The sequence below is a fragment of the Dromiciops gliroides genome, chromosome 2 (genome assembly GCF_019393635.1).
Source record: "Dromiciops gliroides isolate mDroGli1 chromosome 2, mDroGli1.pri, whole genome shotgun sequence".
NCBI lineage: Eukaryota > Metazoa > Chordata > Mammalia > Microbiotheria > Microbiotheriidae > Dromiciops > Dromiciops gliroides.
In genome coordinates, this window is record NC_057862.1 from 490,919,993 (window position 1) to 490,932,921 (window position 12,929).

At 38.7% G+C, this 12,929-nt stretch overlaps 1 protein-coding gene across 1 annotated transcript in view; it reads right to left on the reverse strand.

Annotated features, from left to right (window-relative positions):
* TAF1B (TATA-box binding protein associated factor, RNA polymerase I subunit B) overlaps window positions 1-11,911 on the reverse strand; it is an 87,706-nt gene extending 75,795 nt beyond the window's left edge. Inside the window, exons 1-3 of the mRNA XM_043988885.1 lie at window positions 11,828-11,911; window positions 10,521-10,619; window positions 521-611 (exon numbers count right to left, since the gene is read on the reverse strand). Of these exons, the coding sequence (XP_043844820.1) occupies window positions 521-611; window positions 10,521-10,619; window positions 11,828-11,845 (208 nt within the window). The 5' untranslated portion in view covers window positions 11,846-11,911. The remainder of the gene's footprint in view (window positions 1-520; window positions 612-10,520; window positions 10,620-11,827) is intronic.
* Window positions 11,912-12,929: the final 1,018 nt, after the last annotated feature.

The following is a 12,929-nucleotide window of genomic DNA, read 5'->3' on the forward strand; positions in this document are numbered from 1 at the left end:
CTGCACAATTTAAAATTGTGGTTCACCCTTTTCGAATCTATTTCCTTTATACCTTGGAATACAGGTCTTATTATTTCTGTATTCTATTTTTTCAAGTAAACATTTGTTTCTTTTCTGTCAAGTATGCACACAAAACATGTGAATAATGTCAAGAGCAGATGAATTTCAAGGAATATAGAAGGAAGCCAAGAGTTGAATATGCAGAAGTTCACCATTGGTCCTTTGGTAACTTTCTCTTTGGCTTTTCCCCAGCATCTGATCACTGTTTCAATAAGACTAGACTAACACAGTTGCCCATGGTCACACCATACTACTTCAAGAGTTTGTCACACATGAGAGTTGGGTGAATCAGGTGAACACCAAAGGTAGATGAGCAGCCCTGAAAAAAGGCTCTACAAGCCCTCACACCAGAGGTGCTAGTTCTCTTGAACACCCCATATGCCTCTAAATGAAAACTAAACAAGATGATAATATATATGATTATAAAGAGTGCTGATGAGCATATCAAGAGTATACATACCAAGTTTCCTTTTTTTTTTAAGTCCTCTGTTGATGGCTTGAATCTTTGTGTTAGGTGTAAAGTCTGCAATACTTTCAACCTCCTTATGCCTCTGAGAAAAGCAGATACAGACTATTAAAAAAAGGGGAAACTGATACTTAAACATCATCAGAACATACAGGAGTTTATAGGACTGGACTGTTCATTAGGACTTTTACATTTCACCTTGGCTCCACATTATCTAAACAAAAGGCAACTTGGATAAAGAGCCTGAATTTCTAGACAGGCCTGGGACAGGCCTCAATATCTGTTGGAACCAGCAGAGGTTGCTTTATAATAAAAACCATTTTTTTAAGTGTCAGAAGATTGCTATGAAAGAACAGTAGTCCTCGTTAATCAGACAGACCATGGTTTCTTATAGCTAATATGTTTTTTGGAGTATATCGGAACTTAAGTGGGTTAAGAAGAAAACTTCCAAGCTGCCTGTAGGGTTAGTGTGATGAATGTTTGGGGAACTTGATAGGGATGATAAAAATAAGATAATACCTTCTAGGGAATGACTTCCTCCAGTGGGGAGTCAAAATGTGTACTAGCTTTCATCACCAAATAAATCAGGTGTTTGCAGGGGGAAATTTAAAGAGCAAGATAATAAATAATTAAAACAATGGATAATGAATATAGAATTTAAAGTGGGAGTTTCATAGGCTGGGAAAGAATTTGCTCTTGCAAATTCAGCTGAAGAATGCGGAGAGATGGTGGCAATGTTAGGACACCCAGATCTCCCACATACACCCCAGAAACAGTTCCTGCCAAGATAGCTGCTTGAATAGGAAGCAGATCAACCAGCTGCCACACCCCTACTCCAGCAAAACCTTAAAAGATAAACAAATTCAATGGGAAAATACAGTAACAGCTTCCATGACAGAACTGCATAAAATGTCAACCAGAACCCAAAGTGCAACAGGAAAGGAGGCTCTCAAGCAAAATGGGCTTCAGTATGACCCAAGATGGAATATGTGTAGCCTACAAGGCTCTGTGTCCAGAAGCAGCAAGACCAGAAGAATCCCCTGAGAATACTCCAAAGTTGTCAGAAGGCCCCAGGGTAGGAACTTTGGAAGCCCTGGGAAGTAGAAGCCTGGAGTGACCAGCAAAGTGATGCTCAGCATAATGACTCATGGCTCAAACCAGGACAACTCAGGTTCAGGGATTCAGAGATCCCTAACACTCTGTCCTGAGACACTAGAGATAATCTGAATATCCAGCACTCTAAAACTCAAAGATCCATTGGAGCGAGGAATTGACTCAGGAGAGCACAAAAACCCAGAGGGTCCAAAATGAAACCAAACAAAGCCCACTATTCTATCCAAAGATACAGCAGAGTGTAGAGCCTGACATTTGCACAAAGGTCTGATTCAGTTGAACCTCCTGATCCTGAAGGAGGGATAGAAAGAAGTAAAATAAAAAAGAAAGGAAAACATCTAGAAACCAAAGATGTGTCTTAAAGTGCCTCTTAGACATTTAGGGAAAAGAGATGATTTCAGAGAATACTGGGGAGTATGAGCTGATGAAAAGTGAAGTAGAACCAAGAAAACAACAAATAACAACATTGAAAAGAAAAAGAAAAACTTGAGAACTCTGACCAATGCAATGACCAAACAATAGAGGATCTATGATGAACCACATTATCAGGAACATAAGATCCTGAGACATTTGGTTTTGGACATAGCTAGAGGGTAGCTTCATTTTGCTTGACTGTGCTTATTTTGTTACTGAGTTGTTTTTTACCTTTCTTTTCCTCAGTTATTGGGGAAGCAAAACAGTTAGCAGTAGTAATAAAAAAACACACTATTGTAACATGTTTTAAAATGCAGATAAGAGAACAGAAAAAAAGCAAAGACAAACAGGGTAATTGTGAAAAGTAATTTAGAATTTATTATATTTTTTTTTTCAAAGAGCAAGCATTATAAAATGAAGATTCAGGGTTTCATATAAAATCCTTTTTGTGATCTGTTTTATGAAAATGCACCTTTTAGTGTTTGTCAGAATAAAAAAAAAATCTAAAAACAAATAAATACCTCAGAGGTTATTTTTATGCACCAAAAGGGACAATGATAATGCCAGAGAAATAGCTTTAAGCTCCTCCATATAGTCCAGAATTGCACAAAAATACTGCAAGCGTCCTGCAGAAAGCAATTAGGTACAGCAAAAGATGGGCCACCGCACAGGCTCTATCTGCACCCAGGCACCTCAGCGCAAAGGCAGTGAGTGTAGTACCCTGGCAATCTGTATCTGAGTCATAGTAGGAAAAAGGGCCAGGGTGGCACCTAGTGAGCAAGGCATGTAGGGTCTGTCAGAAGGCCTTCCACTAGCATCACCAATATCTGAGTTTCAACTATCAGGGTTCAGAGTAAAGGACCAGAGTCAAATTAGGATTCAGAACTGTGCAAGAAGGAAAAGGAGACAAAACCAAAAACTAAGTCAAGACACCAAAAGACTGAAAGGGAGGGAAGGAGGGGGGGCAAGGGAAGAAGGAAAGGAGGAAAGAAAGGGAAGAAAGGAAGGGAGGAAGGGAAGGAGGGAGGAAAAGAAAAAGGAAGGAAGAGAGGGAAGGAAGGAGGAAGAAAGGGAGGGAGGAAAGGAAGAAGGAAGGAAGAGAGGGAAGGAAGGAGGGAGGAAGGAAGGAAGAGAGGAAGGGAGGAAAGGAAGAAAGAAGGAAGATTAAATGACCTTCCACTGTCAAGGGATGTCAAGTACAGCTATGCTGATCAGGCCATGTCCTGGGCTGTGACTGCTGCTTCGGGGAAGAAGGAGCTAGCACCAACTTGGTGAATGTAGTAGCAGAGGGGCAGGGACCTTGCTGGCTGTGGGCATTTGTCCCTGGTTTCAGTTCTAGGGCAGAGAGGATAGCTGTAGTTTGCAGCCACCACAGGGACTACTGGAAGCAAGATCATTTGCGGGACAGCATGGCTGGGATTCCTAAGAGATGGCTTAGGAGTAGAGAAAAAAGCCCAAGATTGAGCCCCAGGACAGACCTCAGAAAATAACGGTAAGAAGAACTTGAGGCTTGGGGAATCAGTCCTCATAGTTCAGGACTGCTAAAAACGAAATAAAACAAAAATTAATATAGAGAAATGAGTAAGCAAAGAAGAAAGAACCCAATGATAGACAGCCAATCTGAAGATACAGAAGATCTGCATTCATCTTCAGAGGAAAATAATGGAGCTAAAAAAGCCATTCCTATTTCAATGAGAAATGTCAAATGGTCCCTAGCACAAAAAGAGTTCTTTAAAAGACTAAAAATCAAATGAGAGAGATCAAGGAAAAATTAGGGGAAAAAATAAGAGCAATCCAAGAAAATCAAGGAAATTATGAAAAAAAAGTCAATCAACTTGAAAAAAATCAAAAACTTAAGAAAAAAAATAATTCCTTGAAAACCAGAATCGGACAAAGGGAAGCTGACATTCTAAAACACCAAGAAATAATAAAACAATCAAAAGAATGAAAAAAATAGAAGAGAATGTGAAACATCTCAACAGAAAAACAACTGATGTGGAGAACAGATCAAGAAGAAAAAAATATAAGACTAGTTGGACTACTTGAAAATTCCAATAAAATTTTGATACAATATTACAAGAAATTATCAAGGACAATTACCCTAAATTTATAGAACAAGAAGGCAAAGCAGAACTAGAAAAAAAAAATCTACCCATCACCACCTGAAAAAAGATCCCAAGAGGAAAACTTACAGGAATATCATAGCCAACTTTCAAAGCTCCCAGGCTAAGGAGAAAATATTGGAAGCAACAAGAAAAAAACAATTTAAATACCATGGAGCTACAATAAGGATTACAAAAGACCTAGCAGCTACCACACTGAATGACTGTAGGTCTTGGAATATTATATTTCATAAAGCAAAAGAGCTGGGGTTAAGACTCAACAAAGTATCATCATGAATGAAAAAAAAATTGACATTTAATGAACTGAAAGACTTTCAGGTATTTATGACAAAAACAGCAGAACTTAAGAGAAAAGTCAACATATAACATCCTGGAGAAATATAAAGTAAGCATTGAAGACCAATTATAAGGTACTCAATAAAGTCAAATTGTTTACTTCTTATATGTGAAAATATCAGTATTCTTATGATCATTATTTGGGTAGTTTGAAAGAGAGGCTTGAGCTGAGTATGATGGGGTAATTCTAAAAAATAAAATGTGTAGGGAGAGATAAAAAGGAGACCCTATAAAAGCTGGAAACCACACTAAAAAAGGTTTAGAAGACAGTGAGAAGAAAGAAGTTATTGTGAGTAGAGCAAAATCAAAGACCTTGGAGCTAACTGAACCATCCTGTTTAGCTAATATTAATTAAAATAAACAGGGTTGGGTGCAAGAACACAAAAGATAGCTCTTCCCTACTAATAGTCATGGAGGAGGCTGGAATACATACAGATTCCCTTTTTGCAAGAATCTTGTGTGGCTGGTGAAGGCAGATGGTACTTAAAGACTTACAGTAGATTATTAGAGCGGCTAGGTACTACAGTAAATAGAGTGCCAGGCCTGGAGTCAGGAAGACCTGAGTTCAAATCCAGACTCAGACACTTATTTAGCAGTGTGAACCTAGGCAAGTCACTTAACTCTGTTTGCCTCAGTTCCTCAACTGTAAAATGAGCTGGAGAAGGAAATTGCAAACCACTCTAGTACCTTTGCCAAAAAAAAAAAAACCCAACAAAAAAAAACCCCCAAATGGAGTCATGAAAAGTCAGATAACTAAAATGACTGGACAGGAACTGGACAGATTATCAGGAGCTAAATAAAATTGTTATGCTGGTTGCTATGGCCATTTCTGTCCTGGGCAAGTAGTAAGAGTTAATGATCTTGCCACTAACATTTTCTCTATTTCTGTGGGTAATGTTAGTCAGAAGCCATTTGCTTTTGGCAGGGAAGGAGATCAGGATAGGGTGATCATCCTTCTTCAAGGTTATTTGAATTCTTCGTATTGCCATCATTTCATGGTTAGACTTGAATAAGGCCTTACAACTTGAAGGCATTGGTGTTCACCAATATATTAATGGCCCAATGTTCACTGAACTGGATGAGGCCCCACTGGCAGAGGTCTTAGAGCAGATGGTACTTCAGATGCTCTCACCTGCTCACAAAAGAATGGGAAAAATGAAGTCTTAAGAAAATTTAGGGTCTAGCCTGCTTAGTTAAGGTTTGGAAATACAGTGGATAGGGAGAATCAAGATGATTCCAAAAGCTGTCCATAAGTAACTGACACTTGCTTCCTCATAATCTAAAAAGGGAGCTCAGAGTTTCACAGAATTCTGGGTTCTGTACAATCTGTATTCTCTACCTAGGTATCTTGATGGATCCCATGTGTTGAGTTACTCTCAAATCTCTCTCTCTCTAGTGGGGCCCAAAAAAAGTTACGGCCTTGAAAGACCTAAAGCAGGCTGTCCAGCAGTTTCTCTCCTTAAGTCTTTATTATTCTATAGAACCTATGTTTTTAGAGGTCTCTACTGATGAAGAGAAGGCTTAGTGAAGCCTTTTTTTTTGGGGGGGGGCAGCAATGAGGGTTAAGTGACTTGTCCAAGGTCACACAGCTAGTAAGTGTCAAGTGTCTGAGGCCGGATTTGAACTCAGGTCCTGCTGAATCCAGGGCCGGTGGTTTAACCGCTGTACCACCTAGTTGCCCTGCACCTAGCTTTTAAGGAAAGTTTCCCAATCACTGCCCAATCACTGATTAGGCCAAAAAACCAAAACAAAACAAACTGCTCTGCCCATTATGTGAAGGGTATATATGTAACTGGACCTCAAAAACCATTAATCCAGTAACAAAAAAGAACCTTAGAGATGGAAGGGGGAGGGAAGGTCAAGTCTTCCCAGTAGATGAAGCCGTGAGCCACATGGCTAGTATTTAAGAGCATCTTAAGTGATAGAGCAGACAAGAGTTTTATTTATATTCATTCCTGGGTCACTGATTTAACTAAATTGTTTGGGGCCTAAAGAAAACAGAATTGTACAATTAAAGACCCTGCATTTGGGGTCAGGACCAATGAAGAAATTTTGCTGATGCCTCCCAACACATAGAGATTTTTGTTGGGTATGTTAGGGTCCTTCAGAGATGTCCTTATTTCTGAATAGTTGTATTTATATGATAACTGTATGTATCTCATTAGATGGACTCCCAAATATTTTGTACATTCTATAGTTATTTTTTCTGGGTCTTTTTGCTGAGTTTTTTGGTAATATATAGCTAAAAGATTCCTTTTTTCTCCCTCCTGATTGCCATGATTAAAGTTTCACTTTCCACATACTGTTAAAAAGCAAAAGCAGTTCCCAGTAATTCCACCCCTTGGTTCCCCAAATGCTTACTAGGAAGAAGTTATCTAAAATATTCCTAAAAAGGAAAACTTTCCCATTAAGAGAATGTAATAATTTTTTCCAGATTTTATAGAACCTTCCAAAGGGAAAGAAAGCTCTAGTCCAGAGTCAGTCAGTTAAAGCATTTAATAAGCACTTACTATATGCCAGACACAAAGCTGGCATTAACAGGTTGCAATATAAAAGTCTGTTTAATCATTAGATACCAATAGCACATTTTCCTATACAGAAAAAAATAATTATACATCGTGGTCAGATTTCCAAGGGTGGAACACAAGCTTGTTTGTTTCATAAAATACAGGACATTCAATACTCCAGAACCATACACCAAGTATACAAATGTTTCTATGTGGAAATAAATTGAGTTACCTCTTGGAATGCCTGAACTCATCCCCGATTGCTGCAATATTAGCATTGGGAATGAGAAGTCTCTCTTCTCTCTCCTAAACCAGCTAAGCAGTGCAGCAACTAAGCATTGTAGGCAGCTCATATGTTCCAGGACTGAGATTCCGGTAGGGCTAAGGTTTTGGTAAGAAGGTTCTTTGAGGGACAAGCAGTGTGAGAATCTAAGATAGGAGATCTGAATGAGGGCAGTAGGAAGATAAGATGGAGTTAGAGGCACAGCCAAAAAAACAAGCCTAAGGGGATGAGGAAAAGTAGCCTTAGAGGTTTATCCTGCTGGTTCTCTCATGAAAGATGTTAATCTAAACCTGGGGTGAAGTGTGGAACTGAGTATTGGTGGCAAGGTCCAAGAAATGAGCAGAATCAGAAATGCCAAAGAGGAAAGAGACAGAAGGGAACAAAGAATTTCATAAGGCAATTCTTCATCTATAAAATAGTGACAAAAATACCCAAATACCTACTTTACAGAGTTGTCAGCAGAATCAAATGAGAAACAATGTGCTTTACTAACTTTACAACCCTTTGTAAATGTCATGTTATACTATTTCTAATGCTTTGTTAAATAGAAGTAGTGACATTAAGGATCTCTAGATGGTTTTTACTGGAATCACCTCTAATGTTTCAATATTGCAAATTTTTACTTTGGGTTCCAACCCTACGTATCCAAGCAGCTGTCAAGTCTTGTCCATTCCAGCAGTTTGAGATCACTCACGTGTATCTCCTTTCCACCTACAAGGCTACCATGCTAATTTAAGCATTCATTTGACTTCTTACCTTAACTACTACAAAAGCCTTCTAATTAGTCCACCTGACCCAAGTCCTTCCTCCTTCCTATATTTACTCCAATCAGTCCTCCACAAAGCTGCCAAAGAGTCACTTCTAAAGAACTGATTTGACCATGTCATTCCCTGACTTGATAAACTCCAGCGATTCCTTATTACCTAAAGAATCAAACTCTTTTGTTGGACACTTAAAGTCCTTCACAACCTGGCTCCAAACTTATCATACATTGCTCTCCTTCACACATTTTATGAGCCAGCCCAAGTGGCTTTCATGTCCTTCTCACAGATCACATCTATCTCCTTTGTACAGGTTGCTGCCTAGGCCTTAAATGCTCTTAGTGTCTTCTTGTACATCTCAAATGCCACTTCCTAATCAATGACTTGACTGAATCCCCTCAATTGAATATTTACTGTCCCTGAAATTGTCTTGCATTTGTTGTATATGTGTATATATGTACATGTTGTCTCTACCTAAAGTAGATAAGCTCCTTAAGGGCAGAGACTGTTTCATGTATGTCTTTGTCTCCCCAGCACTTAATACAGTACATGACATATTGGAGACGCTTAATAAACATTTGTGGATTAGCTGATTGTTCTCTATCAAATGATCAATTTAAAGCTGCAAGGCAATCTGCAGAACATCTATAGTCCAATTCCCTCATTTCATAAAAGAGAAAATTGAAACCCAGAGAAGGAAAACGACTCACCCAAATTCACACAAGTAAAAAGTAGCAAAGCCAGAATTCAAATCCAGCAAAAAGTACCCTGTGCCATGCTACTACTCAAAGAATCTCTCTCTATTTTTTTTTATTTTTTATTTTTTTGGCGGGGCAATGGGGGTTAAGTGACTTGCCCAGGGTCACACAGCTAGTAAGTGTCAAGTGTCTGAGGTCAGATTTGAACTCAGGTACTTCTGAATCCAGGGCTGGTGCTTTATCCACTGCGCCACCTAGCTGCCCTTTTTTTTTTTACTTTTAAAAGAGTTACTTTCAACAAATACAAACTAAATATGGACTGTATTTCTAGATACATAAATCCAAACATTATGATTGAAAAATAATGCAATATAAATTTTAATAACAAAAATCAATTTATTCTTTGTCCATTTTATTCACCTGTATATTTGCAAAAAGTTAAGTGTTCTTTGGGGGTTTATTAAATTGTTTTAGTCAACTTATTGGGTTTTTTCTTATTTTGTTGCCATGCTTTTCATTACTTCATATATCTTTCTATATTTCTCTCCTGTTCTTTACACGTGCCAGTTAATTCCCCCCATACCTAGAATGCAAAACATCCCCACCCATTAGAAGTCCTAACTTCTTTCAAGTTTAATTTCAAGTTCTTCCTATACAGGGCCTTTCCTTATTTCTGATTTACACCCCCACCCAAAAAGTATTTTATATGTATGATGTATTTACTTATGTGTGTACATGTTATTTCTTCCCATAGAATATAAGCCACTTGAAAAACAGGGACTGTCTAATTTCTATCCCAGAACCTAGGACAGTACTAATACATATTAAGTACTCAATAAATGTTTGTTGAAGGAGACAGTAAGGAGGGAAGGAGAGTTTATATAGACATTTGGCCACATGATTAAGATATAAGTTTCCTAATGGTTATAAGAACTTGAGATCTACTTATATTTTGTTTCCAATATTCTTATAGATACTACTTAACATTTTGGGAGTCTTTTTAGCTACTAAGCAAACTCAGCTATCTATGTAGGGAGCAATCTAGAATAACACTTAAAACCTTTAATAGTATTAATAACTAAAGTTAGATCATCCTAAAAGTACAAAATGTATTTTTTCTGAGTCCCAGAGTTTAATTCCAAGAATGCTAAAATAAACATTTATTAAGTACCTTCTATGTACAAAAGCAGTGTGGCGCATTGTGGCTTTCAATTCTAGAAGGTCCAGATTCATGTCTGTACTTTGACAAACTACCTGTATGACCCTATGACCATGTAATCTCTCACTGCCTCAGGCAAATTCCTATAAATATATATTACAGATGACTTGCTGATCTGCTTCACTGGAGGGATCTTCCATAACAGGTATTTCCCCACATCAATAAAATCAAAGGTCCTAGACTAAAACAACATCAAACTGTAGATCACTTTAGGAGATTTAAAGTCTCTTCCTTGAGGGAAGCTAAGATAATGTCTTTCTTGAAGGATACTAATGTTCAGTAGTTAAGTAGAACCATTTCAAACATTTGGCAGAATCTGGTTCAATATAATTTAAGACAATGTCCTAAATCTAATTCACAATTCTCCTAATGCCTAAATTTTAATGAAAATATATTTTTGAATGACGTGATTGAAGATTTAAAGAAATACATTTAGATGTTCATCTATAAAACTCTACAAATCATATTTCAACATTTTAAATTCAGGACAAGAATTTTTAAATGTAAGCAAACTTATTTCTTAAAATATCTACTACTCACCTCTGTAACATTGAGACAAGATCTGCAATAATATGTTCCTTCATCAGTAAGTCCCCAGGAAACAGCAGCACATTGTGTACAGCGTTCATTAAAGTCTCTCTGTGAGAGAAGAGGAAAAAGAATATGCATTTAATATATTTAACTCAAATTTAAACCTAGATAGTGCATTTTCCATTATTGTATACTTCGTTTAGTTATTCAAAGAGGCATAGCTAAGTAGGAGAACATGAACTAGAGGCTCTGACAAAGAAAAGGGGACTGAGAGAGTAGCAGATTTGGGAAGATTGTCTCTCTGGTCTTGTTCTAAGAGATGCCACCATAAATCTAGAGTGAGGCATGAAAATCCAGATGTTAAGGAGGTCCATTCTACAGATATTCGGAAAAACTTCCTAAAAATTAGAGCCATACAGAAAAAGGAGATGGATTGCACCTTGATAAGTGATGTGTTCCCCACCCCCAACTTGGGGAACTTCAGGCAGAAGCTGGACCACTTGTTTGGCATATTATAGCCCAGACTCCTTTCACGGACAGGTTGGACTGGATGGCTGATAGGGTCCCTTCTCACTCTCAAATTCTGTGACTGTGAGATTATCAAGTATGGGGCGGATGATTTGAAAAGCTGAAGTCTTCTCTTTTAGGTGATTAGCATGAGCCTGATAATGGAATTACTGATGAAAACTATTACAGGGAGCAGCTAGGTGGCGAAATGGATAGAGCATGGGCCCTGGATTCAGGAGGACCCGAGTTCAAATCTCACATCAGACACTTAACATTTACTAGCTGTGTGACCCTGGGCAAGTCAATTGCCTCACCAAAAAACAACAACAACAACAACAACAAAAACTATTACAACAAGAATGCTGGGAAAAGTTTGACAAAAGACTGGATACAGACAAACATCTTACACCACAATACCACGATAATCTCAAACTGAATATAGAAGGTTACACCATAAAAAAGTTAGAAGAAAACCAGACCAGGTACCTTTCACAATTATGGCTAGGGAAAGAATTCTCAACTAAAAGATAGAGATGATCAAAAGAGAAGGAAAAAACAGATAATTCCAATGGCACAAAGTTGAAAAACTTTTACCATTACAATCAATCAATGAACATTTATTAAGTGCCTACTATGTGCCCGCATCACTTAAAAAGTGCCCGAGCTCTCCGCAATTCTCCCCCACGGTACCGCCGGATTCTGCACCCTCCCCCGCCCCGCCCCGCCTCGAGGTCCTCAGTAGATTGATTAGTCCCCGCAAGCCCCCTCTCTCCCTCCATCTCCATCCCAATCCGGTCTTTAGTCCTCACCGCCTCCTCAGTTTCCATAGCGGAACCACAGTCTCCCGTTACTCGGAGAATCCAAGTTTCCGCAGCCGAGATTCCGGAAGTCCTGAGAGGGACGCGTGAGAATAGCACCGGTCGGAAACTAACTGCCTGAATATTCTGTTCCGGAATAGTTGTGTTCCTATACGCCCCTCCTCTCTCCGCGGGGAGAGGAGCTTTTGGCAGCTGGTTAGTAACAGCCACTCGACTTTCTAAAATGCTTTAAATTTCCTAGTCATCTGCCTGGCAAAAGTCTTGACTGGTTGGGATGTTGGTGCTTTCCTTCTAAGTCCACCCCCAGTTTATACTGTCTATATCTTGTCTTGCACCTAATTGTTTGCCTGTTGTCTCCCCCATTAAACTCTAAGTTTGAGGGCAGGGGACTTCCTCCTCCTTCCCCCCTCCCCTTCCCCCCTCTTCCTCTCCCCTCCTCCCCCTCCTCCTCCTCTTCTTCCTTTTTTTTTTTTTTGATATCCTTAGCACTTAGTGCAGTGCCTAGCACATTGAGCATAGGTGCTTAATAAATGCTAGTTAACTGATTGATCTAATCGGATGAAATTTAATAGGCATTCAACTTAATTCTTCAAGTACTTATTGAGAGCTTATTAGGTGCCAATCACAGTGATGGGTGTTGGAGATAGAGAAACCGAAACAAAGCCCCATTTGTCCACAAGAAGCTTACATTCTATTGGGTGAAACATGTATACATGTATATGTAGAGTGGTGGATTTGGAATAAGAAAGACCAGAATTGTAATTCTGCCTCACACATTTAACTAGCTGTGAAACCCAGAGCAAATCAAATCAACAAGCATTTATCAAACACCTACTGTGCCAAACACTGTACTAAACCCTGGAGATTCAAAGAAAGGCAAAAAACAGCTCCTGCTCTCAAGGAGTTCACAGTCTAGGAGGAAGACAACAGTGGGAAAATATATACAGGATAAATTGGAGATAATCCCAAAGGGAAAGCATTAGTACACTTAAGAGGATCTGGAAAAGTTTCTTGCACTAAGGGAGAATTTAGCTGAGATGGAAAGGAATCTAAGAGAAACCAAAGAGGTGGAAGTGAGGAGGGAGAGAGTTCT